This window comes from Exophiala mesophila (assembly GCF_000836275.1).
Source record: "Exophiala mesophila strain CBS 40295 unplaced genomic scaffold supercont1.6, whole genome shotgun sequence".
NCBI classification, from domain to species: domain Eukaryota; kingdom Fungi; phylum Ascomycota; class Eurotiomycetes; order Chaetothyriales; family Herpotrichiellaceae; genus Exophiala; species Exophiala mesophila.
Window position 1 is genome coordinate 325,652 of NW_015622509.1, and position 26,213 is coordinate 351,864.

Below are 26,213 nucleotides of genomic sequence, written 5' to 3' on the forward strand. Positions count from 1 at the left end.
TAGGCCCCTCGGGCTTATAGGATGCACATAATAAGTTAGGTTTTAGGCACCTTGGGTACTCACAGAATATTGTGGTACGTAAGGGCGGGCATGAGCCTGCTTCCACATAGACATAAGTACCTAAGGTAGGTAGTATCTAAGGTACCTCGTTGCCCAGCCCCGAGATACTTGCTGAAGCCTAACAGTGCTAGTGAATAAAGAATACCTAGGTACCTACTTACCTATTAACCTGACCTATCATAAATATACTACCTACCTACCTAGTAACTGCACGAGCATCGCATGCAGAATTATGTACGGAGTAGGTGTTGGAAAAGCAACCACCCGTGCTCGGCACCAGTGAGACCCAAGTTGCTAACCAAGTTAGGCAGAGATCGGGGGGGATTTGAGTGGATAGGCAACTCGGCGGGCATAACAGCCCCTGGCAAAGTAAGGCTACCAAGGCCAAGGCACCCCGGAGTAGAACCCTCTAGCCGCCCCCTCTCCCCCCGGCCGCCTCGGCCTCACACATCATCCTGTCTGAGATACGATACGACACACTGACATCCACACACGCCCACCAGGATACCCGCACACCACACTTCTCACACACGGCACCGCCTGATCGATGTTGCAACTCCGAGGTCCGTTGTCCGTGGCTTCTGGAAGGCTGACTGCTTAAAAGCCTAAAGAGTTGCATGATGACCAATAATTCTTACATTACTGACCCTAATGATCTTGTAGTACCTAGTATGTTACTCTTTCGTTTTCCACAGAGACATCTCCATCTCCATCTCCATCGCCGTCTCCGTCCCTCTCTTCCTCTTCAGACCTCTACCTGAATTCCTGGAGGAGGAATCAAGTCTTCTCCGCATTGCACAAGGCGCCGCCTGTTTGCTTACCAGTACTACTTCCAACAATACCTAGTATCATAATCAGATTTGGACTCCAGGCACCCCGTGGCTCGCTGCCTTGCAGCTCCATACCATACCTCAACATGGCTGACATAGTCCAAAGACTAGCTTCCAACATCTCCGCTCAACATCTATCCGGCCTCGCAGCCTCGCCCTCGAAACATCTATCCGCCCTTTCCTGGCTGTGGTCGTACTATCTTCTGCCCGCTGTAGTGGCATATCCCCTCCTCTGCTCCGCCTTGAGATTCCGTCGCCTGAAGAATATTCAAGCCAAATACAACTATGGATCCTCCACAAATCCGTCATATGAGGGGATGACGGTCGTGGAAGCGCACAAGATCATTGACTCAATGAGCTGTTTCGAGTTTCCTGCCCTGTTTACCAAAGGCTTGCAGTTTGCCCTGTTTCGCACCTACGGCATTCCCACCATTAGCAGCTTGCTCTTTAAGACGACGCAGCTTTCTGCCGAGAAGAACGTTCCCAAGCGCTACGCAGACACGACCATCCTTCTGTTTGACATCATGTCCGCGGAGCCAAACAGCGAACGGGCCAATAATGCTTTTGCAAGGCTGAATTATCTCCATGGACATTACATCCGACAAGGAAAGATCAGCAACGACGACATGCTCTATACGCTGGCGCTTTTTATGAACCAGCCCGTCGAGTGGGTCAACCGATTCGAGTGGAGACAGTTCACTGACTTGGAAATCTGTGCCATGGGTGTTTTCCACAAGTACATGGGAGAATCCATGCAGATCAATTTTGACGTGCTGCCCAGTGCCAAGTCCGGGTGGAAGGATGGCCTTCATTTCTATCGTGAGCTCAACACATGGTTCAAGGATTACGAAAAGGAGTACATGGTGCCAGATGTGACGAACTATGAGGTTGCTGTAAAAACCCGCGACCTTTTGATATGCAACGCACCTACGTTCGCGCATTCTGTTCTCCAGAAGATGGTCAGTGCGCCGCTCGACGATCGATTGAGAGAGGCCATCATGTTTGACAAGGCCCCGCCTGCCTACACGGCATCTCTAAATGGTTTCATGACCTTGCGCAGAGTTCTCCTGCGTTACCTCGCCCTCCCTCGACCATGGTTTATGGAGGATACGATTATGACTGAGAAGCCTGACAAGGCTGGTCGACGCTACATTGTCACGTGGGACACCAAGCCTGTATATGTCAAGCCCACTTTGTGGAATCGCTGGGGACCTGGCGCACTCATGTCTCGAGTTCTTGGAATTGCCGTTCCTGGTGATGCAGGTACCCATCCAGAAGGATTCGTCGTTGATGATGTCGGTCCCTCAGTCTTCGTAGGCAAGGGTCGAGCAGAGGCTCGGGAGACAGTTAAGCACCTCGAAACCAAAGCAAATATAGGTTGCCCCTTTGCCATGCAAAAGCGTTGAGACTTTGCGCTGGGCGCAATAGAGCAAGGTGAAGGAGAACATTGATCATGAATATAAACCACAAATAGACCCAATCTAATTTTTTTCACCTCCTTTATCAACCTCTTCCTGACAGACCGGATTTCCCCGTGCACGCCTTGTGAACAGAGGGCTTTATTTGCCCTTTTGATGCCATTACTCAATTATCCCCGTCTCGCAAGCGTCTGTCGTCCCCATGTACGATGGATGTTCGGCCAGCTCGGCCCGTATTTTCATTTGCACATGTGCCAAGACCAACATCTCGCAACGACCTCCCGATGAACCCAGCACTCCCATTGGTCAACCCCGCAATCAGACCCACTGGACCGCCGGTCAAAACCGTGCCTAGCCGATGACATCGCCAATTCATTCGGTCATCGTCTGGCGACTACAAAGCCTCCCAAAAAGACTGACGCATGACGAGAGGGGAGGTCATCATCTCCAACTTGCTCTGTCCTTGTCCTTGTTTCTCTGGCTGTCTCGTTTGCTCTCTGGTCCAATTTGAACATGGCCCTTCCTTCCAGAAGTCTGTTCTCCCTCCCCAAAGCAGTCCCCTCCTCAGCGTCCACCTTTACACGCAAACTGCACTCATCCTCCGCCAACATGGCCAACCTGGCAGCCTTCAAGATTCCTCACATTAGCAACGAGCCAAACAAACACTATGCAAAGGACTCGCCTGATCGAGCCGGCCTTGCTGCCGCCGTCGCTGCATTGCAGCAAAAGGCACCCTTGAACATCCCCCTCGTCATCTCCGGCAAACCCATCACAACCTCCTCCATCCTCACCCAGAATAACCCCTCCTCCCATGCTACCACCCTCGCCAGCTACTCAAATGCATCCTCAGATCACGTCGCCAAAGCCATTGACGGTGCTCTTGCCGCCAAACCCGCTTGGGAATCCCTCCCCTTTGCCGACCGAGCTGCCGTCTTCCTCAAGGCTGCCGACTTGATAAGCACAAAATACCGATATGAGATCATGGCCGCAACCATGCTAGGTCAAGGCAAGAACGCATGGCAGGCCGAGATTGACGCCGCCGCCGAGCTGGTCGATTTCTTGAGATTCAACGTCAGATACGCCGAGGAACTCTACGCTCAACAGCCCCCCTTCAACTCTCCAGGCGTTTGGAACAGAGTCGAGTACAGGCCATTGGAGGGCTTCGTCTACGCCGTCTCTCCATTCAACTTCACCGCCATCGGCGGAAATCTCCCTGGCGCCCCCGCTCTGATGGGTAATGTTGTCCTCTGGAAGCCAAGTCCTTCGGCCATTGCGTCCAACTACTTGGTTCATCAGATTTTGTTGGAGGCCGGTCTTCCTGCTGGCGTCATTCAGTTTGTGCCGGGCGATGCTGAGGAAGTCACCAAGGTTGTCTTGAACCACAAACAGTTCGCCGCTTTACACTATACCGGATCCACCGCCGTCTTCCGCAAACTATACGCACAGATTGGCCAGGGTATCGGCGAAGGCAGATACAAGGGCTACCCTAGAATCGTTGGCGAAACAGGTGGCAAGAATTTCCACCTGATTCATAACAGTGCTGACCTCGACAATGCCGTCGCCCAAACCATCCGCGGTGCCTTTGAGTATCAGGGACAAAAATGCAGTGCCACTTCTCGAGCCTACGTTCCCGCCTCGGTCTGGTCAGACTTCAAGGCCAAGATCAAGGCGGAAACGGAGAAACTCAAGGTCGGATCTCCAGAAGACTTTGGCAATTTCATCGGCCCCGTCATCCACGAGGCCAGTTTTAAGAAGCTGTCGGGTGTTATCGACGCGGCAAAGAACGACAAGGAACTCGAATTGATCACTGGCGGCAAGTACGATGATTCTACGGGATTTTTCATACATCCTACAATATATGCCACCTCGAACCCTGCCCACAAGAATTTGAGCACCGAGTTCTTTGGACCAATCTTGACCATCTATGTCTATGATGATTCAGCAGTAGATGGGTTTGAAAAGGCCTGCAAGCTGGTGGACAGCACCAGCGACTATGGTCTTACCGGAGCAGTATTTGCTCAAGACCGAGCGGCCATTCGATATGCCGAAGAAGCCTTGCGAAATGCTGCTGGAAACTACTACATCAATTGCAAGAGCACCGGTGAGTGTTGCAAATAACCATTTGAACACATCCATGCTAACCATGTCTAGGTGCTGTCGTTGGCCAACAACCATTTGGAGGTGCCAGAGCGTCAGGAACAAACGACAAGGCAGGATCCGCATCCATTCTATCACGATTTGTCAGCATGAGGTCGCTGAAAGAGGAGACGCTGGCCATCTCGGGTGTTGAGTACCCTTCGAACCAAGTTTAGATGTCGAGCAGGCACTGTTCATGTATGATGTTTCACGGCGTCATGTTGATGGGATGGTACGAGGAATGATTCCGCGTCTGCATCAGACACCCAAAAGTCGAGGCTTCTTCTAAAGGCGTAATCACACCATTTCCCCAGGAATTGTAACCTAGCATTGAGAATCCTTGGGAAACACCAAGCCGATGCAAGGGTATCTATACATAGGTACGGAGTATGGTATGACCTGATGTAATAGACCATTGCTATTGATGTTCATTGCTTGATGTTCATCAAGCCATTATTGGGTTTGTTGATGTCTTTCCATTTTGACGCGTGCCATGTCCCAAAGCAGTCTAGTCTCAAAGTCCCCCGCGCTGTTTTACTGAAAGTTGCCCCTCTCAGTCTAGGCAGGAGCCGCTAAAACCAGAATGCTCATTTGACACAATCAGGTTAGCGGCTTCCTCACCGCCTATCGCGAGAGACAGGGCTTGGCACGCTCCCAAGTTGTTGATGGGCCCAAAACCCAAATCCCCTTTCCCTACCACGCCTCCAAACCAAACCCACAACCAACAACCACCTTGGACCACCGCACCTCACTTGCAACCTGCCTCTTTCTTGCATCTCGACCTCGACATCCTTCCATCTCATCTTCATCCCTCTCACCATCCACTGTAGCCTTTTCCACTTCATCTCGACAATATGCGTGAGATTGTAAGTCATCTCACCCCAATCACTTACGCGTCTCCAGCCTGTTTACCCCTTTGTCGTCTCAACCCCACCATCGTCAACCTCAAGTCTCTAAAAGGAACCAGACACTGACTTTCTTTTCTCTTCACAGGTTCATCTTCAGACCGGCCAATGTGTACGTGTCAACTGCCTGTCCTTGACATCACCCTCAACTGACCAGACTTATTCAGGGCAACCAAATCGGTGCCGCCTTCTGGTAAGACTTCTACCGACGCGACGATTCGAACTCGATTGACTCGATCATAGGCAACAAATCTCCGGGGAGCATGGCCTGGACGGCTCTGGAGTGTAAGAGAAACATCCTTACTTCAGCCTTTTGGACCTTTCAGCTCACATTCTCAGCTATAATGGCACCTCCGACCTTCAATTGGAGCGTATGAACGTCTACTTCAACGAGGTACGATTTCCCTGGCCTCCATCCTCTATCTCCCGCCATCGCCATCTCCAACTCTAACCTGGCTCAGGCATCCGGCAACAAATATGTTCCCCGTGCTGTCCTCGTCGATCTCGAACCTGGCACCATGGACGCAGTCCGTGCTGGTCCATTCGGTCAACTGTTCCGCCCTGATAACTTTGTCTTCGGCCAGAGCGGTGCTGGTAAGACTCAATATTCCGCCACGGGATCGAAGATTAGTTGACACTTCGTAGGAAACAACTGGGCCAAAGGTCACTACACCGAGGGAGCTGAACTTGTCGACCAAGTTCTCGATGTCGTTCGACGCGAGGCCGAAAGCTGTGACTGCCTGCAGGGATTCCAGATCACTCACTCTCTAGGTGGTGGTACCGGTGCTGGCATGGGAACGTTGTTGATCTCCAAGATCAGAGAAGAGTTCCCTGACCGCATGATGGCCACCTTCTCCGTCGTCCCTTCCCCCAAGGTCTCTGACACCGTGGTTGAGCCCTATAACGCTACCCTCTCTGTCCATCAGCTCGTTGAGAACTCTGATGAGACTTTCTGCATCGATAACGAGGTAAATCCATTCATTCCTGGCCATCATCATCCTTACTGATCATTTTTCAGGCCCTCTACGATATCTGCATGCGTACCCTCAAGCTGTCCAACCCCTCGTACGGCGACTTGAACCATCTCGTTTCCGCTGTCATGTCAGGCGTCACTACCTGCCTGCGTTTCCCCGGCCAACTCAACTCGGACCTTCGAAAGCTCGCAGTCAACATGGTCCCATTCCCACGTCTTCATTTCTTCATGGTTGGCTTTGCCCCCTTGACCAGTCGTGGTGCCTATTCCTTCCGCGCCGTCACAGTGCCAGAGCTTACTCAGCAAATGTTCGACCCTAAGAATATGATGGCCGCTTCCGATTTCCGCAATGGTCGTTACCTGACATGCTCGGCTATTTTCCGCGGAAAGGTTAGCATGAAGGAGGTCGAGGATCAAATGCGCAACGTGCAGAACAAGAACAACAGCTACTTCGTCGAATGGATTCCCAACAATGTTCAGACCGCCCTTTGCTCCATCCCCCCACGTGGATTGAAGATGTCATCGACATTTGTTGGCAACTCGACATCCATCCAGGAGCTCTTCAAGCGTGTGGGTGACCAGTTCTCTGCCATGTTCCGACGAAAGGCTTTCTTGCATTGGTACACTGGAGAGGGCATGGACGAGATGGAGTTCACCGAGGCCGAGTCCAACATGAACGATCTTGTTTCGGAGTACCAACAATACCAGGATGCTAGTATCTCCGAGGGCGAAGAGGAATACGGTGAGGAGGAGGCGCCTCTGGAGGAGGAGCAGTAAGGATTGGGTCGGAGTGGTTTCGATCTAGTAGACGGAGCGTCATGACAAGTGTCTAGGCACGATGGGACCGTTGCCCTTGTTTCAATCACACAATATTGGAGTCTCTGAGATGCTCGTAAGGGCACTCTGCAATGTTTAGCGTAGGCGAAAGAAATCAGCCAAGAATCATATTCAGATTCAAGAGTCTCCTGTTTTTGACAAGTCGATTGTGTGCTGTACAAGTCAAGTTGTCTGGAGGCTGTTACTCCATGGTCCGAGTGTTTCAGACCACGGTTGACCCTCAAGTCGAGGGTCTTTCACCACTGGTGGGGCTATACAAGGTCTATCTCTGTCGATGTACAAACGATCTCGACTCTATGCTCGATACTCGTACAGATCCAAGCCACGACAAAGCTGGGGGGCGGTCTGTCAGACCCAGGTGGTGGTTGGGCCTCTGCTGCTTCCGCTACCGCCCCGGGCGGAACCAGGTTTCGGCCGTGAACGACCCGGGGCCATGGGACTGACACCTGTGGGAGCACCAACAGAACCAACGACGCCCTCGGGACTATTGAAGCCAGCTCCTCGAGCAGCCTTGTCCGAGTCATGATCGCCAACCTGTTGAGGCATCGCCTGCTGACTGCCAGAACTACCACCACCTCCCAGGCCCCTCTTCATCATCTTGCCCAAAATGCCCACCATCTCGGCGGCGTCCTCGAAGGAATCGTCATCCATGCCCTCTTGGGCCTCATAGACATGGCGGATGGCCAGATGGGCCATCTTGCGGCTCGCCTCGGCTTCATGGAGGCAGTCATAGATGTATGCAACGTACTCGACCTTGACAGATAGACGCACAGGGTGAGAGCCCGGAAGCAACTGTTCAGCAAGGTCGTTTGCCGTGGCGAAGGCTCTTGTGGCAAAGGGTCTCCATTCTTGCAGGGGGAGAAGAAAGGTTGCAGTGCCGTTGCCATTGACACTGGTTGGTGAATGCGGGTATGGAGCAGTCAGGGGAACTGGCAGGCCAGGGGGTGTTCGCGCAGTCGCGCTGGCTCCTGCGACCGTGCCGCCAACGGGCCCACCGAGGCTGATAGCCGGGGAACGTTGGCGACCTGATGGAGACCGAACCGTGGGGTCTCGAGATGAGGTTTTGGAGAGGCGTGGCGAGAGCGGGTCTGGGAATAAGGAAAATGAGCCGGATTGAGAACGGTTGATCCGGTTGTTGACGGGCGGGTCATTGTGAAAAAGCACAAAGATATGATAGAATGATGCGACCAGCTTATGGGACAAGACGCGGAGTTCGTCGTGCTGACCGACCATGGGGAGCACGTACTGCTCTACCATGATCAATCCTTCGCGGGCAAGCCATAGGATATGGTGAATCAAGTGACGGGCTCGCGGATCTCGCACAGGATCGAGTTTCTTGGCTTTGCGAGCACGCAGAAGCTTCTCGGCTAGGATGACTGATAGCCCGAGCACGCGAAATAAGAAACTGTTGGTGATGGTCAGTTGAATATAAAAGTATGTGACAATGGCACTTGGCAACTTACCTGGAGAGGTAATTATTATCAGTAGTAATGACTTTTGCGAAATAACCGAGAAACTTTTGATCAACTTCTGAGGAGGCCATCCAAAAGGAATACAGGGGAGGAGATGGTCCGGACCACTGCCACTGCCGAGACAGGTATGTCAGCTCTATGAATGCTTGATTCCATCGTCTCCGGGTAGATATCGATGTGAGGTAGCCAGGAGGAAGAGGCTCGGAACGAGGGTGATTCCGATCCCTACTCGGGCTGACAGGACTGGCCATAGCACAGCACTATCTTGATGAAACGCTGCCAAGAACTCACTGTCGCACGGACAAGTGGAGTCGCGACAAATGGGGAAAAAGTGGTCGGTCTCTCAAATGAGTCGGAAGGTGGGGGGGTTGAAGGCAGGGCCGGAGGATTGATCAAAGAGAGGAATCGACTGGCAACTATAGATGTGACGATGACTGAAAGGAAAATTGGTGGAGAAGGAAGAGTGGTAGTGAAATGCAATTTACCTCTAGCGCGGCGTCTGGGGATTAAGCGCTTGCCAACCGCCTTGTGTCGTATATGACGGCAAGAATCGGCAACGCTGACGTCGGCGAGTATTTCGGTTCTCCCGTCAAACAGCGACCAGGAGGGACAGACCTTGAAGGATAAAAGAATGACAGACAAGGACCTGGAAAGCGCGAGGAAAACGCCGAAGTGATGGCACGACCAGTTGAGTATTCCGAAGCAAGGTGGGAGAATTAGGAGACAAGCACCTTGTGAAGCGGCAATGGGACGCAGTTGGACAGTGTTGTTACAGGTCGGCGAAGGAGTCGTGCTGCGAGACAGGTGGTGAAGGTGGTGAATAGGCGTATATACTTGGGACGGCGGGTTGTGACGTGGGAAACGAGGGACTGAGGGTAGGCAGGCAAATGGGACCAGCGTGCAAAGGGCTGGGAATGATTGTAACAAAGATACGGCAGGAGTTTGGGTAGCTGTAAGAGGTGTCAGCTCATCGACACAGATGGTGTGGCTTTATGACATCGACTGCCTGGGCGGAAAGTTGCAGTCTCGGGCTCGTACCTGACTGTGGGAGAATGGGAAGAGATGGGGCTTTGCGCAAAATGTCCTATTCGTCCAGCACCGTTTTATTGTAGCCAATAACGGCAGGACAGGTATGATAGGTTGGAAAAGTGGTCGCAGGACACGTGGAGTTGGGGCTGTTGAATGGTGCTTATTCTGCTCTGACACATGGTGCGGTGGTCAGGTGAAGACCCGTGCTGGACCGGTAGACGTGGGCGAGGCGATCCTCCAAAGGAACAGGGCGATGGCAACGGAGGAGGCCGAGAGAAGGGTCACGAGAAAAGCAAAGCCCAAGCAGAGGGTGTTGGAGAAGCGGGGACAGGCTGGTAGTGGTAGAGGAGAAGCAGAAAGCAGAGTGGCGGAGAAGATGAAGCCAGTCTTAGATGAGGGTCTGAAGGAGGAGCCTGATAGAGGAGTAGATCAAGGTCGATCTTGGTGAGGGTTAGGTCTAGAGGAGGTGTAACGAATGTGAGAGAGGTCTGTGGGACCTCATCAACCGGTAGGAGAGAGCGACGGGCAGCTGCAGATGTCGACAGCGGGCATGACGATGATGCACTGCAGAGGCAGTGGTGGACGGTCAAACGGCCATGGCAAAGCGAGAAAGCTACCCAGAGTACAGTGATTCGACAGGTGGCAGAAGAGGAAGCTTGGAGTTAGGTAGAAAAGAGGATGAGAGGTTGTGAGGCCTTTGGATGGAGAATAGCTTGAACAAGGTGAGTGAGAGGAAGACCAAATTGCCAACGCATCAGGCGCGTGTTGGAGTTGACGGTGATTCCGAACTTACCAGAGTTGTGATAGCGTGTCGATCAAAGTAGCAGGGATGTAAAGCGAGCCATGAGCATTAAGCTCTTGCAGCATCAGAGACTAGCTGGACGTAGTTAAAGTTGGGTGGGCGGCTGAGAAACTGAGAAACTGGGAACCGGGGTTGGACATGTTGTGACTGTATGGAGTACCTGCGAGTTTGTCCTTTGTACTCGGGCATATAGTGTGGCCATGATTGTTGTTGGATTTGGTCTGTGATTTCCGTAGACACGTAAGAGATTTCGATGAGGTAGAGTTGGGCTCTAAGAGAGTGAGAGGGAGAGTGAGATAGAAATTGAGAGAATGAGTCGAACCAAGGTTGAGATGACTTTTGACAGATTGCTACGTGGCAGCTGCCAACTCCAGAAGTCCAGAAGCCCCAGAAGCCCAGAAGCCACGCCGCTCGGCCAACTGCCACTGCCACTGCCACTGCCACGTCCTGCTAATTGTTCGACTTTAGCACCATAGTCTTCCACATAGGTTAGGGTTATAGTCTTCCATGCACAAGGCCAGCTTTTATTGACCTGCGTGTCTGTCTCGATATGCAGCTTAGACATTTTATACCAACACTTTCGTTATTGTGCCGATTCCATCAGTTCAAGTGGTTTTACATGTTCAAATTTCATACAAACAAGACATGCCCTGGTATAATATGTTCCCAATCAAGTCGCCAATCTTCACTTTACGAACTCTCACCTTTGGCATCCTTGCTTCTGCCTCCAGTACTTTGCTCAGACGCTCTGCGTACTGCTTCGGCCTTTTCGCCTTCGATGTCGCCCTCCCCCTCCTCTAGAACCAGGACATTCTTGTCCGCCAGCAACTCAGCCAAACTTCCGTCCTTGTGCATGTTGATCAAAATATCACAACCACCAATGAATTCATTGTCCACGTATAATTGTGGGATCGTAGGCCAGTCCGAGTATTCTTTTATTCCTGTTCAAATGCCCGGTGCAGGGGCTCGAGTTAGCCACTTGACTTGTTCATGAAGCTGCCACTGAGTTTGCCCTCTTGCACATGTTGTAGCACAATAAAACCTACCATCTCTCAGCTCTTGATCTTCAAGCACATTGAAAGCAGTGAATTTGGTTGGATCCACGCCCTGCATGCCTAGTATCTGGATGCTCGTCCGGCTGAATCCACATTGTGGCGTCTCTGGAGTACCCTTCATAAACAGCACGACCGGCGCCGACGCAACAGCCTTGTCGATTGCGCTGCGCACTTCATTGGAAAGAAATCGAGTTTGCAGGAGGGAGCGGTTAATCACCGGCTGGAGGGAGGCGTGTGTAGAGTTGGGAAGGAGGGAGGTGAGGGAGCCTCGAAGAGCCTGTAGACAATGCGACGATTAGCCAGCTTGAATTGACATTGACTCATCCAAGTCAAAGGACACGAACCGGTAATCGGAGGGCTCGAGTCAACATGGTGATCAAACACGCTGCAAGTATTTAAGACCTAGTTGACATGCACCTGAGAAGACGAAAAGTGAAGACGTTGATGGCGAGGGATGAGGTCAGTTGGTAGTTGGTGTTGGCGCAAGTGCGCTCTTTTTTTTGGAGAAGGAGCGATGGCGAATGATGTCAAATGTTGACTAATTCATTCGTCGTCTCTCCAGACTTTGAACATCTCCCCTTGGTTCCATTTCATGTTTGATGTTAATCTGTCGCTAAGACCATCATTTAATCTCTCCGTCTTTGATTCTCGCACTCTATATGAAATAGCTCTCAAATCTTCCAAAAGATACCATACACTTAGTCTTGACCGGCAGTCAATTCTCAACCTGGTCGTTATGGCCTCTGCTGCCACCACAGAACGCTTCTCCGCAGCTGATCATGCCAATGATGGCAGGCATCACATACTACTTGCCGCCAGTGGCTCTGTCGCAACCATCAAGATCCCATTGATTGCACAGGCACTGGCGAAACACCCCCGTGTGTCAATTCGCATTGTCATTACTCACTCTGCCGAGGAATTTCTGCAGGGCCAAGCGCCGGAACAGCCGCCGTTGGACTCACTCTTACGGCTGAACAACGTCGACGGCCTGTACCATGATCATGACGAATGGTCAAAGCCGTGGGTGAGGGGCGACAAGATTCTACACATTGAACTTAGGCGATGGGCACACGTTCTCCTCGTCGCTCCCCTCTCCGCCAATTCTCTGGCCAAAATGGTAAACGGGATCAGTGATGGGTTGCTCTTGAGTGTTATTAGAGCATGGGATACAACAGGCCTGGTCGACAATCGACGGAAACGAATATTTGTGGCTCCTGCCATGAACACTGCCATGTGGCGACATCCAATCACCAGCAAACAGATCAAAATCCTTGAGCACGAATGGGGCCAAGGAGAGGATGGATGGGTCACCGTTTTGCGGCCCATGGAGAAAGAGCTTGCCTGTGGGGATGTTGGAGATGGTGCCATGATGGATTGGAGGGATCTTGTTCACCATTTGGAACATCATCTACAACTAGATATCGTACAACAGGAGAGTACTACCAATGGTGGCTGAGCACACTCTCCTGAAACAGGCTGGACTAGGACATGTCCATTGTCGCTGTCATACCTGTGGGCACCTCCCTCGAACGTCGATACAGATAATCACCTAAAAGCCCCAACGATATGGTTCCGCCCGTTAACTTGGCCCCGTTAACAAACCACCACCAACAATCCTTTACATCCTTCAGGTTGACCCGACGAATCATCGTTGCCAGGGTCAGGGCTGCCCCGCCACAGCTTCCGATGAAGAAAACGGGGCCGGCACCAGCAAAATAACCAGCTGTCGCCAACAGACCTATCTGAGTGGCGGAGAAGATGGACAAAACCGTCTTGGGATGCTGTTCGTGCGCTTGCGCTATCGACTTGATGCCGGCTTTGGCGTCGTCCTTGATGTCCATGTAGGCATATATCATGTCATAAACCAAAGTCCAAGCCACGCAACTGGAGTAGAGGGCCGCAACAGCGGGCAAGGCCGTGGTATCGGAAAGGAAGTCGATCCCAAGAGCGGGAAAACCCATGATTGCCCCCCATGAGAAGGTTAATCCAAGCACAAACTGTGGGTAATGCGTCACTCGTTTCGCCAGAGGATAGATGACCACCAAAAGAAGACTAGGTGCACCGTAGAAAAAACAAGATGTCGGAAACTGCAAGAGCAAAGCCAGGCCAGCCGTCAGCTGTCCACCCAGGTATACCATTGCCTTGGGGACACTGACAGCCTTCCGGGCGATTGGCCGTAGCTTGGTTCGCTCAACATGAGGGTCCAGATTACGGTCCCACAAATCATTGATTGTACAGCCGGCACCCCTCATGATCAAAGCTCCGGTGAAGAAAAGAGCGGTCGATGTGGCAACTTCAAGTGGAGAGGCCATCGGTGTTACCATTGGAGCTGCCAGAAGAGTCGAGAACAGGCAGGGAAAGAAAAGATAATATGTCCCGGCAGGCTTGTCGAGACGAATCAGCTCGGCATAAGGTATCCACGCCGCAGGAAGCTTGGAGATAATCCCCTTGGTCGGTGGTTTGTAAACCATTGGTGAATCTGACACAGAAGAAAGCGGGTCTGTTGTGAGCGAGTTGGACGCAGAAATCGGAGAAGTGGTGAGGTGCCTGATATCGACTGAAGGCCTAAATGAGCCTTGAAGAGCCCTCGCTTTGATGCGAGAAGTCTGGCAGCTCAACGGTCGCTGAAATGTAGCAGATTGTCTGTAATGATGTCCATTCTGCGAGATCCCTAAGCATTGTAGCCTACGCCACGTGCGTACTCGCGTAGGATTTGGTCTGCTGGTTGTCAACATATTTGAGAGGGTATTGGTGATCCCCATGGTCTCGATGGGGACATGAAAGAAAGGATGGAATGAGTTTGAAAATTGAGAAAGGATACGACGGATTGCTTTCGACTACTGCTCACTCATCCTGACGAACTGCTTCATAGTGTGCTGACCGTGCACAATAGAGCACAGGGGTTGCGATCTTCTTGTCCCTAAATCCCTGACCAGATTAAAACAATAATACGCGAAATGTGGAAGAGGGACGAGGAGCAAAACGCCAAAGCAAACCAAGGCGTCCTGACCTTTCAGCTGTCCCCGGAATTTCCCGCCACAGATGTTAGACGGAAATGCTTGTGTATTGTAAAAATACTGTATTCCCGTAAAAATAATGGGTATTTCAGCCACTTTGAAGCCACACCACGGCTTACCTTCCGACCATGGAAATCACTGACTAAAATATAAAAAGTACCCGAGACTAACTTCTTTGAGACCTCAATGGTTGCTGCCCTATATCTACACCACAGCAACGTAAATTGTCTCATGCCATGCTCTGCCTTTAATTTCTATAGAGATTTATATATGCTCCAAGGTTGTGGCGTTCACCAGTCTTGCTTCTTTTCACGAGGCACAAAGGGATGCCGCAATTTTATGAGGTAGGTCCCGAGGTCCCTCTCTTTGGAGGCATTCTGCCCTTCATACAACCCTCAACAGGGAGGAGGTCGATAAACCAATACTTACGCTCCATCCCAGATGAGAACTGGTTTGATTGTTTGTCCGCTCTCCATGTCTTGGATGGCCTGCGCGAAATCGGTATAGTTGTACTTCTTGATGATCTTCTCGATCGGCAGGTTCCCACTATTGAATTGCTCGACCAGGTATGGTATTGCCTGTGTCAATACTTAGTATGAACCACAGCATCGACAGTGCACACAGTGTAATCCTACCGTTACCGGATCTCCATCGCCTTGTGTACTCCCGAGGAATCTTTTACCCATGTCTAGGAGCCTCAAGGGCTGGATGTTGACTGTTTGGTCCATGGCAGTTGCTCCAACCACGACTGTGGTGCCTCTGACTCCTGTTGCCTCAATCAAGGTTTCTATCACCTTTGGCACCCCCGTCGTGTCAAAGGCATGCTTGACGCCGGCAGGAAGTGGAGCGAGCCGACGGATTTGCTCGAGCAAGTTGTCCTCTTTCCCATTGAAGCAATGTGTTGCACCGAGCTCCGCAGCCAACCGCAGTCGGTCTGGGGCTAGATCGATGGCAATGATGGTTGAGGCCCCTCGTGACTTGGCCGCCATGATAGCTGACATGCCGACAGCTCCACAGCCAGACACTACCAGAGAGTCACCTTGCTGAACATCAAGCACGTTCCACACTGCCCCAGTTCCTGTCAAGACACCACATCCCAGGGGCGCCAACATGTCGAGCTTCGTGTCGGACGGGACTTTGACCAAGGAACTGCGACTAACAACTGCATGGCGGGAAAACGAACTTTGGCCCAGGAAACTTCCATAGATTGCTTGCCCTTCGATGCCTCTCAGTCTTGTACTCCCATCAGGCCGCTTTCCGTCCCAGTTACGCGGACGATTTTCATCACAGTAACCCGGAAGCCGAGCCTGGCAATTCAAGCATTCGCCACACGAATCTATGCCTAGTATGACCTTATCCCCAGGCTGGACATGTGTGATGTCTACTCCCACTTCTCTGACGATTCCTGCACCTGTGGTTGGAACTCGAGTCAGCATGACACTTGAATACCTTCACACACTCACCCTCATGCCCAAGCACTCGCGGAAATGGCTGTGGAATCACTCCATGAAGGAGAGCGATTTCCAAGTGACAGATGCCGACTGCTTGAATCTCAACAATGGCCTCGTCACTTCAGAGCTCGTCCAGGACGATCTCCTCCATCAACACTGGTTGATTGGGTCCTCGAGCCACCAAGGCTGTTGTCCTACGTATGCTGGTCATTCTTGCGATATTGCGCTACGAACTGCTGGGATTTGTCAATTTGACCCTCCTCAAGTTCTCTCAAAATTGGACAAGTAATCAACCAAGATGCTGATGTGTCAACTTTCCCAAACATATTCAAGACGTTATTATGTCGTCGGAGCGGGGACATAATGATTGGTTTCTACAAGATAACCCCGGCATTGTGGGCCCGGAGTTTTCTGTATGAACCCCGGGTCAGTCTCACAAGATTTGTCTTGCAGGCCATATGCAAATGGCACTCTGTGCCTCAAGCTGATTCGGTCCTCTAACGCTGTTATGAGACTAGTCAGAATCCCTATGCACACCCAGACAGGAACCCAGCTTGGATCTACACTATTTTAGATATGATGTAAACGATGTATAAACCCGGGGTATACGCCAGATATATTCCCGTGCTGAGAGGCCTGAAGAGACGTCTTTGAGGTCTATAAAAGCAATCGATCACCATGATTCTGTTCCTTCTGCACATAGTACGGTACGGTTCATTTATGCTTGAAGATATCTCTCTGTACAAAGATCTAGATATCGTAACGGCCCCAAAAAGAACAAGATGATTGCTCCTCTCACGTACAAAGACAAGGAAATTGTGCCATGTTTGATCAATGGGCAACCTGCTAAGCTCGATGAAACCCAGCTGATCGAAATCACGTCGTCTGCACAGGGCAAAATCGTTGGCTATGCACAGTCAGCCGACGTCAAAACGGCGCGTGCTGCAGTGGAGGCTACGGCCCAATCGTTCCAAACGTTCAGCGAAATCACCTATGAGAAAAAGAGAGAGCTCCTCAACCGGGCCGCAGACGAGCTGGAGGCTCGCGTCAAGATCCTGGCTCAATATCAAATTGCAGAAACCTCGTGCGCCGAGAGCTTCGCTCGATTCAATATTCTGGAGGCTGCAAAACATGTCCGAGAAATTGCCGCGTCCATCACCGTCGCCGGCACAGGAGAGATTCCTCCAATGGAAGCCGTTGGCCCTACTTGTTTCGTCTACAAGCAGCCAGTTGGGCCGGTTTTGGGAATTGTTCCCTGGAATGGAACCGTCGTGTTGTGTGCGAGAGCTCTTGCGGCTCCTCTAGCTGCTGGCTGCACGTTCCTTCTCAAAGCATCCGAGTTGTCTCCTCGAACTCATTACGGGGTCGTCGAGGCATTCTTAGCCGCTGGCTTTCCTACAGGGGTCATCAACCAGATCCAAGTCCGTAGAGAGGATTCCATCGAGGTAACCGAGGCCATCATTGCACATCCTTCCATCCGGAAAATCGAGTTTATCGGCAGTGCAACGGTCGGTCGTGCAATCGGGCAGACTGCAGGCAAATATTTGAAACCAATCTTGATGGAACTAGGCGGTAAAGGCCCAGCAATTGTACTCAAAGACGCCGATCTTCGCAAGGCGGCTATGTTGTCAGCCCAAGGAGCATTGTTACATCATGGCCAAATCTGCATGTCTACCGAGCGCATCATCGTTGAAAAAGCAGTTGCAGATGAATTTATCAACCATCTTCGTGACGCTGTTGCCTCATTTAACGGGAATGCAGGCTTTGCAGTCACAAAGGCCATGGCCCAGAAGGCCCAGAAGTTGGTGCAAGATGCAACAGATCACGGGGCTCGCCTCCTTATCGGTGGTAACAAGCAACGAGGAGACAGTGGCGCTGCTCTGGAGCCAACGTTCGTCATTGGTGTTGAAGCAGACAATCCGATCTATGACCCCGAAACATTTGGGCCATCGGCAACTGTCTACATCGCCGAAGACGAAAAGGATGCAATCAGGATCGCCAATGACAGTTCGTACGGTCTGACTGGTGCTATCCACACGAGAAACATCCTAAAAGGTCTGCATCTCGCCAAACAGCTAGAGGTTGGATTGGTCACTCTCAACAGCATGACACTGTTGGATCAATCTTCGGTCCCAATCGGTGGAGTCAAGGGATCGGGCTGGGGGAGAAGCAATAGCAGATATTCAGTAGAAGAGTTCCTGATTGTGAAATCAGTAGTGGCCATCGATCCTGACGACCCCATTGCTTGGGGTTCGGCTTGAGCCTTCAAAAAGTTGCAACGTCTGAGGTTGCAATGTTGTCAGTGTGGCTGCCATGTATGACAGTAGGCATTTCATGTTGGTCCGACTTTGTTCATAAAAAGACTTGGCCTGCCAGGTCGCATGTCGCTGGAACAATATCCAAATGACAGCCTAGTGGGTGCATCGACGTCAAGTCTGTTTGCGAGTCCATTGCGTTTTGTGCTTGTGGTACAGCGGTAATGCCATCATCATTAAACACCTGATGACTCGTTGTTGCTGACCCGGTTGTGCTCAGCTGAATTACGGGGTCCTGGTCAGGTAATTTTTCCGGACGACCATCGTGGGATACCTTGCGCCGAGACATCGACGGTAGGAGGACCGAATACTGCTTCAGTAAAGCTTGTCGTTCTTTCCTGGCTGGAGGGTCAATCTCCGTATCAACTCCTTGCTCAATAAATGAGAGCAGCCCTGCAGAGATGGTGAGCGACAAGACACAGAGTGAGAAAATTTGCCAGAATTTGCGGCAAACTTACGGAGCATGGTTGATCCCAGACCCCAGTACTGTGCAATATGTGTCATGATGAGCCTAGCCACCTCGCGGCCCTGGATCGCCAACTCAGAGTCATATACATCAGTACAACTAGGGACCATGACGGCGCAGGATATGAACGGGTGGCAGTATCGAATGAATTCTGCCGTCCAAACCTGTCCAACCTGGTAGATATATGAAGTGATTCGTTTGGAAAAGAGAGCATTGCCTTGTGTCGTAGGGTTCCACGTCAGGTTGTAGTCATCCTCTCGATGACAGCTCGAGCGTTCAAGAATCGTTTCGCATCTGCAGCTCATCAACATATGCGTCGAGGTCAACCTAAAACAGTCGTGTGCTTACGTTGCAATAATCAGATGTATAGCGACAATCCAATTGTTCTGCTCTTGATTGTCGTCTGTAAAGTACAGGGACCGTAATTGGAAGTCAGATGGCAGGGACAATTTGAAGTTGCAGAGATTCATTTCCAGCATCTGTTTCGACGCGGCTGAAGTCCCCGATAGACGTCGGGCATGGAGGATGATGTCGGATTTGATATGATTGGCAACCAAGAACCAAGATCGCGCAGATTGATTTGGACAATTGATTAGGCTCTTCCAAGTGGATTCGCAATGATGATGGATAAAAGCTGACTGGGTTGGAACACCCCGAAGCCAATTATCATTCGGAGCTGGAAGTAAAACTTTGATCTCACCTCTTGCAATGCCATATGGATGAATCGAGAGGGTGGAGATGAAGATGTCCAGTTCCCAGATCGACCACCAAAGCCGCCGACACTCTTCCTTCTTGAGCCACGACTCCGAATTGTCTTCGACACGCTTCTCAGCGCAGCCGTCCACGACAGTGAAAAGATTGCCATCATCATCTATCACATCTAAAGAGAGATCATATGCAAAGCGAATGCAGACGCTGATCAAGACTGACCCAGGACCTATCCTGCCCGCGGACAAGTGGTGAAAGGCAAGTATGACGCAGGCCTCGACAAAGTCCAAGCTTGGCTCCTGGATGTTCTTGAGGATCGAATCCTTCAGCGCTGAGGCGCGACGTGTAAGAATGTCGTCTCGGCTAGCAGGAGGAACATTGTCAAAGTAAGAAGATTTGGAGAACCTTGTTGCGACCGCAAGCATCGAGTAAATCATGAAAGCCTCGTCATTGGAGACTGCCTCCGGCTCGATGAGCTTCTGCTTCTCTCCAACCTGGCGCATGAACCTCCGGATAAATGTGGTCGGGTGAACGAATGTCAAGAATGCTTGCGCGGTTTCCAGGAAGAGACCAATGCTACAGAAGTGAGCCAAGTGAATCTCGGGAGATGTCGTTGCTTACAGCTCTGTTGCCACTTGAGAAGGAAGACCCCACTCGTCGACACAGATCGACGCTTGGAAAAGAGGAGTTGGATCCTCCATGTCTATGCCAACTGAAAGCCACTGATCAAAATCCGGGAGGTTTAGGCCCCATGCCTGTTCCTCGATCCCTATGTCGACAATTGGCACTTGGTCTGGCGGGAATTCTAATGGTGATTCGGATGTGGTGTTCGACCTAAATAGACCCGGTGGCGAAAATGACTCAGGTCGACAGTTATCCATTGAAAGTGGTGCTGATATATCTGCTCATTGGATCAATTCGACACACGACTCGAAGGACAGGCGGAATTGCTCACTTGTATTGTTTGTACAATCGAAAATGTTGGGAGGTGAAACTATCACGCTTAGTTCTGCTCATAGTTACACTATATCTCCACTGACTAATTTCTGCCTGCCTCGTATGAACGAGCTGTTTTTGTGCACTTTTGCGCTTTTGACGGAAAGGAAAGTCGCATGGAACGCCAATCCTCTGACAAAGGCCACAGATGGGTCGCCTCATATCACCTTACCATGTACATATAAGCGCGTGCATTGGAAGGCATAAAAATTGACAAAAAAAGACTTGCATTTTGTTTTCTTCCTGATTTAGAGACAATGTTAGACTCTATAGGAAGGGTTCTCAACACAAGTAGCTAACCTAGCGCAGCCCTGACATGCTCGATTCACCTTGTGAGGAAAGGACGAGTTTCGATCTGGGGAGCCATCGTAGATGCCCGACGAGGCGCTCATGATTCCGAGAAACAAGCTTGATTCTGTGAAGGACGAAGATTGCTTCACATTATGTTTCGATCTTGCAAGGTCAGATCTTGAATGCACGTCTATCGACGGACTTTAGAACTTCGGCCAAGAGTCCGGGGTTCCCCGCGACCAGCTAACTCCGAAGATGATGTAGCAATCATGATGCCGAAGTCCGTAATGCGTTGAAGACAAAGGAGAGAATCGCCGCGCCTCCATGCCAGCGACTTTCCTTTTCACAAGCTTGGAACGACTCGACATCTTTCGATTGTCTATGGGCACCAGAAGCTCTCAGGTCGACTCAAGTGCTGTCTGTTTCTCTGAGAGATTATGAGCATTCATGCAGGACTCGTTGGGCATTTTGGGAGGAACCCGTCCCCACATTTGAATTGATGAATGCGGGGCGGAGGGCCGTGATGTCCGAGAATATCATGTCACAGGGTAGAAGTGATTGGCATAGATGAATCATGCCGGTGCGTCGAGGGAGGCTGATATCGGTTTGTTGGTAAAATCGAGAGTCGTATAGATCAATACACCGTACCCACCGCGGTGTTTTCTGACGAGGAGACAGGGCTACTTACAATGAGGACCTAAGGGGAGACTTATGGAAAGATGCGGAGGTGTGTCCGCAAAGGAACTCACTTAGGCTGCCTTTCAGAGGCTGCGTGACTGCGAGATCCTCTCTGGGTGAAGGGAATTGCCCTCGAATGTTCTTATAGGATAATATCCATCGCTAGGTAGGTAGTTGTGAAGGATATGAGGTCGGTCGAAAAGTAGCACGACATGTATGACAAGAGGATAGAAGCCCATCGTCTGCTTGGACTCGACTTGACGCGTTGCTGATTGTTGACATCATCACGTGGGAGACACAAGAGGGAACGAGGGAAAGAGGCGTTGAGGCGTTGAGGCGTTTGAGGGAAAGAGCGTTGAGGGTAGGAATAATAATAATAATAATAATAATGCGGGGTTGACCCATACGCTGTACGGAGTACATGTGGAAGGTGCCGTGGGGTCTCACTATAGATCAGTCACGTGAATCCACTGCGAAACGCGCCTGCGCCTGAGGCGACGGCACGTGAACAAAAGTTTTTGGAGGAGCGCGCGTCTCCAAGTCGACCGCATCTTATAACAAAGGCGAGGGTATCTCATACATACCTGAGTCGGGTCCGCAGATCTGAACTGAGCAATCATCACTGCTTGAACAGCCAGATTGCACAAAGTCCCCCTCTCCCTTCTACGCTCTTGCCGACATCCTCCTTTTTCAATTCGCAGTGGCCTCTGTTGACTTCACTCCGCCTCTCCTCCCCCATCACCACCCTCATTGGGAAGATCAACGGCCCATACTTCCTGCCCCTCTAGTCGTGCTACCGGCATGCATAAACGCAACAGAAAGTTTCTAAGGAAGAGAAGGGCGTGTCATTGATCAAGAAGGACGTGGAATCTTCCTCTATCGTCATCATGCCGTCTGCTCGTCCTTGCGCGGCTTTCGAGCCTATCTCTCCGGATTTCGATGTCAAGGATCTAGTCGAGTCGACCCCCAACTTTGAATGGGTGGTGCGCATTCCCTGTAAAATGATCGACCACAAGGGCCTCGAAGATTTTGAAAAATTGGTCTTGATCCATGTCATCCTCGGCGGCAAACCGCTGGTCATCGAGGGCTACGAGACTAAGCTTGACAAGTGGACGTTTGCCCTTCAGTGGCTCCGAGATAATTGCGGTTCGAAAGGTCTGTACCCCATGACATCTTCTCCAAGTGTCCTTTGACTGACTCGATCTCCTAGTCGAGACTGCTCGTGATCTAACCAAGAAGGCTAACGTCCCTCTCTCTATCGGCCACTACTTGAACAACATGGCGCTCCTCACCGACCAATGGTCTGACCGAAATTATAAAGATCCGGATCGTCAGCGCATGTACCTCAAGGACATCGACTGTCCACCGCTATGGCAAGAAAAACTCAAATCGGTCCTTCCTGTTGGCCTCTTCTACCTGAACGACTCTACTGGCGAGGTCAATGGCTTCGGCGCTGTCGACGAAAATGACCCAACTCATCCCTCAGGTTTTCGGAAAGGAAGAGGTATTGCTAAAGCTGGCGACCTGATGAGTAGCCTCCCTGTCGAAATGCGCGCTGAGAATCTCATGTGCTATATTGGACATGAGGGCACATATACTCCCGCCCATCGGGAAATGTGCGCAAGCCTAGGCCAGAATATCATGGTGGAGGCTTCTACAGGGCTCATTGAGGATGGCAAGCCCACAAAGGCGGGCTCTTCCATCTGGTTCATGACCGAGAGCAAAGAACGAGAAGTTGTCTCCGAATACTGGCTTTCCCGACTTGGCCATGACATTGAGATCGAAAACCATTTTGCTCAAGTCAACGCCTGGAAGAACGCACCCTTCAAGACGTATATTGTCGAGCAGAAGCCAGGTGACTTCATCCTCATCCCACCTCTGGCTCCTCACCAAGTCTGGAACCGTGGTACCCGTACTATGAAGGTGGCCTGGAATCGCACTACAGTTGAAACCCTAGAAATGGCCCTGAACGAAGCCCTGCCAAAGGCCCGCATTGTCTGCCGCGACGAACAGTACAAAAACAAAGCCATGATTTACTACACATTACAAAAGTACTCGAAACTTCTCAAGAACGCAGACAAGGTCAAGCATAAACTCTCAACTTCAAACGCCCGACCCATGAATAATACAAAAGTCCGACAGCTGGAGAAAGACTTTCGTCGACTACACGCCCTCTTCACAGATATGCTTGTCTGCGAGAGCTTCATCCCGGACCGACCAGAGAAGAACGTTGAGAGGCTTACCTATGACAGTTTCATCACCTGCTCTTACTGCCGATGTAACATCTTCAATCGGTTTCTCACCTGCCCTAATTGCGTTCAGACTGTCCCCGGCGGCGATGATGATACCTACGATATTTGTTTGGACTGCTACGCCATGGGTCGCAGCTGTGCTTGCATCTCCCGGCTCAGATGGGTTGAACAATGGCCCCAGGATGAGCTGCTTCAAAACCACGAACAATGGCGTCTTCAGATCATCCAATTCGAGGCCAAGGTGACTGAGAAGTCCCCGCGGTCTCTCCACAAGGAGCTTGAACGACGCGGTGACAGCCTCACTCTAGCACAGATCTGTCAGCATGAACTAGCTCGCAGACCGTTTCGTGACATTCGTCAGCCGGCTTCCCCAGTCGTCCAGCACGAATCCGAAGAAGAACCCGACGTCGATGAAAATGGCAACGTCAAGAAGAAGATCAGAAAAAAGACCAAGAAATTCATCCGTGACCACGCCCGTTGTCACGTTGATTGCCATTGGGAACCCAAGTGGAAACAGGCTTCGTGCACCACATGCGATAAGAACTATTGCTATGGTCTATTGTACAGAGCCTACGACATGAAGCCCCAGGATGTTCTGGCCGACCCACGGTGGCGGTGCCCCAGTTGTCGCAACATGTGCGGATGTCGGAACTGTCGAAATAAGCCTGGATACAGACCATACACACCATCCGGCACTCTATTGGGCCACAATACTAAAGCAATTGCCGATGTGAGATCGGTTGAGAGCCTGGTAGACTTCTCACATTCCAACATTGGTTGGATCGAAAAGGCTGGTGATGACGATCCTGCCAATAACAAGCGACTTAACAAGCGCAAAAAGGATGCCGCATTTGCCAAAGATCAAGAAACCCAACTTGGTGATGACTATGTTGACATGGACCCTACACTACCTGACGAAGTTGACCAAGGTATCCTCCGCCTGGCTGAGCACGAGGGAATCCCGATCGACCCTGCATTGAGAGGTTCCACAGATAGGCCAACCAACGACTCTCGCGAAGAGGACGATGAGTACGACGAGCACCCCGAAGGTCCGCGACGGCCTGAAGCAACTTCTGCCTTTGAGCCTGTTGAGATGCAATACCAGGTGCCTGAAGGAGGTGTCATTCGTGATGCGGAGCACGCATATGACTTTACAGAAGCTATCACTTACGACTATCCTGACCCAGATGTCGGACGCCATGTTCCGTCGGCGGTGGAAGAGGAATACCTGACATCCGCACCCGTGGAGAGTGCACCAGCACTCCCCACTGAGAGTGCGGACGATATCTCCATGATCAACCGGAAGCGTAAGCGGGCCAAAGTCGACGAAGGTGATAGACCGTTCAACTACAAGAAGGGTACAGCCAAAAAGGCTTCACAGCAGCGAAAGTCGATGATTGTGAAGCTGAAGGTCGATGGCCCCAGATTGGCAGAGATAAAGAGTATGGCGGTGATTGCTCGCCAGGCCTTGAACGGAGTAGAGATCCCTGCTCCAGTGATTGGCTCCGACTTACAGGCTCTCAATGTGACAGAAGGTCATCATCAACAAGCCCCGAAGAAAGTGCGAAGGAATGACCTCGCGGCCGATATGCAAGACGACGATGATTTTACCCCAGGACGCTACCGTGACCGTAGGAAGGGCCGAACGGACGGAGAGCAGTCGGCACCTCCAAATGCTGACATCACCAGACGACGAACCAGGATGAACCACTATCACTATGAGGAACCGGACGAAGAAGAGTTCAATGAAGTGGTCAATAAGAGGTCGACGACTCGTACACAACGCCCTCCACGCAATGTCAATGTCGTCAGGCTAGACGATGCTGATGTCGACACGATGAGCCTTGATCTAGACTCACCCGGTGCGAATGATGCAGACGTTGGTCAGAGTCACTCAGACCCAGCAGAGTCTGGCTCCGATGAATTTGGCCCATCCAGATCTTTGGAAGGCACATTGAGGCCGGCAACGTCTGTTTACCCTTCCGCTACGACCAAACCACTTGGTGTAACTTCGTCCTTGGCAGAAGCGCAAGTGAATAGAAGAGCCAAAATGGCTGCCATGGAATGGGCGGAAGGTGATAGTGATGACCTTGACGATGTCTGGTCGAACCTATCATTCATGGAGGACTCGGACCCAGCGGCTGATGGGCGAGCCTCAGATGGGCAAAAGGGCGACAAGCAAGTGGGCAATGATAGGACGATGTCAGCGGACATACCGCCAAAGCCCAAGGGTCAATCAAATATACGACAGACTACAGCATCCAAGACAGCCGTTGACAAGGCCCCATCGCGCCCCCTCAAGACCTTCAAAGTGTCGGTGGCTGCTTGGGGGGACAGCGATGATTCTTCGGAAGAGGATAGACACCCAAAGACGAGCCATAATTGGCAAGCGGTCAATGTGCGCCATCCAGTTACGAAGACACCAACCGTGGTGGCTAAGCCTCGAGGACGTCCTCGAAAATATTGAGGAGCGATAACCAGGGACGTTGTTCTAGGTTTGTATCTCTGTGGACAGGATGATT

The 26,213-nt window shown here is 51.3% G+C and overlaps 10 protein-coding genes across 10 annotated transcripts; 5 read left to right on the plus strand and 5 right to left on the minus strand.

The window, feature by feature from the left end:
- The first annotated feature begins 759 nt into the window (after positions 1-759).
- On the plus strand, positions 760-2,297 carry PV10_08038 (uncharacterized protein). The gene has a single exon (XM_016373010.1). The coding sequence runs from the start codon at positions 977-979 to the stop codon at positions 2,294-2,296; it is 1,320 nt and encodes a 439-aa protein (XP_016219921.1). The 5' UTR covers positions 760-976; the 3' UTR covers position 2,297.
- A 420-nt stretch (positions 2,298-2,717) lies between these two features.
- Positions 2,718-4,875, plus strand: PV10_08039 (1-pyrroline-5-carboxylate dehydrogenase). The gene is made up of 2 exons (XM_016373011.1): positions 2,718-4,409; positions 4,460-4,875. The coding sequence occupies exons 1-2, from the start codon at positions 2,822-2,824 to the stop codon at positions 4,618-4,620; spliced, it is 1,749 nt and encodes a 582-aa protein (XP_016219922.1). The 5' UTR covers positions 2,718-2,821; the 3' UTR covers positions 4,621-4,875.
- A 278-nt stretch (positions 4,876-5,153) lies between these two features.
- Positions 5,154-7,285, plus strand: PV10_08040 (tubulin beta chain). The gene is made up of 8 exons (XM_016373012.1): positions 5,154-5,310; positions 5,438-5,461; positions 5,517-5,542; positions 5,593-5,634; positions 5,689-5,743; positions 5,811-5,943; positions 5,995-6,317; positions 6,368-7,285. The coding sequence occupies exons 1-8, from the start codon at positions 5,299-5,301 to the stop codon at positions 7,097-7,099; spliced, it is 1,347 nt and encodes a 448-aa protein (XP_016219923.1). The 5' UTR covers positions 5,154-5,298; the 3' UTR covers positions 7,100-7,285.
- Positions 7,286-7,507: 222 nt separating this feature from the next.
- On the minus strand, positions 7,508-8,882 carry PV10_08041 (uncharacterized protein; the record flags this gene model as incomplete). Its single annotated transcript, XM_016373013.1, has 2 exons — positions 7,508-8,564; positions 8,623-8,882. 2 exons carry the CDS (start codon positions 8,880-8,882, stop codon positions 7,508-7,510), a joined length of 1,317 nt encoding a protein of 438 aa, XP_016219924.1.
- Positions 8,883-11,152: 2,270 nt separating this feature from the next.
- Positions 11,153-11,888, minus strand: PV10_08042 (Grx4 family monothiol glutaredoxin; the record flags this gene model as incomplete). Its single annotated transcript, XM_016373014.1, has 3 exons — positions 11,153-11,403; positions 11,509-11,794; positions 11,862-11,888. The coding sequence occupies 3 exons, from the start codon at positions 11,886-11,888 to the stop codon at positions 11,153-11,155; spliced, it is 564 nt and encodes a 187-aa protein (XP_016219925.1).
- A 217-nt stretch (positions 11,889-12,105) lies between these two features.
- On the plus strand, positions 12,106-14,534 carry PV10_08043 (uncharacterized protein). The gene has a single exon (XM_016373015.1). It carries the CDS (start codon positions 12,110-12,112, stop codon positions 12,971-12,973), a length of 864 nt encoding a protein of 287 aa, XP_016219926.1. The 5' UTR covers positions 12,106-12,109; the 3' UTR covers positions 12,974-14,534.
- PV10_08044 (4-hydroxybenzoate polyprenyl transferase) lies at positions 12,804-14,471 on the minus strand. Its single transcript, XM_016373016.1, has one exon. The coding sequence runs from the start codon at positions 14,277-14,279 to the stop codon at positions 12,999-13,001; it is 1,281 nt and encodes a 426-aa protein (XP_016219927.1). The 5' UTR covers positions 14,280-14,471; the 3' UTR covers positions 12,804-12,998.
- Positions 14,535-14,959: 425 nt separating the features above from the next.
- PV10_08045 (uncharacterized protein) lies at positions 14,960-15,970 on the minus strand (the record flags this gene model as incomplete). The annotated part of the gene is made up of 2 exons (XM_016373017.1): positions 14,960-15,112; positions 15,170-15,970. 2 exons carry the CDS (start codon positions 15,968-15,970, stop codon positions 14,960-14,962), a joined length of 954 nt encoding a protein of 317 aa, XP_016219928.1.
- A 2,355-nt stretch (positions 15,971-18,325) lies between these two features.
- PV10_08046 (uncharacterized protein) lies at positions 18,326-20,175 on the minus strand (the record flags this gene model as incomplete). The annotated part of the gene is made up of 4 exons (XM_016373018.1): positions 18,326-18,693; positions 18,759-19,060; positions 19,115-20,050; positions 20,096-20,175. The coding sequence occupies 4 exons, from the start codon at positions 20,173-20,175 to the stop codon at positions 18,338-18,340; spliced, it is 1,674 nt and encodes a 557-aa protein (XP_016219929.1). The 3' UTR covers positions 18,326-18,337.
- A 2,151-nt stretch (positions 20,176-22,326) lies between these two features.
- PV10_08047 (uncharacterized protein) lies at positions 22,327-26,158 on the plus strand (the record flags this gene model as incomplete). The annotated part of the gene is made up of 2 exons (XM_016373019.1): positions 22,327-22,594; positions 22,650-26,158. The coding sequence occupies 2 exons, from the start codon at positions 22,327-22,329 to the stop codon at positions 26,156-26,158; spliced, it is 3,777 nt and encodes a 1,258-aa protein (XP_016219930.1).
- Between the last annotated feature and the right edge of the window lie 55 nt (positions 26,159-26,213).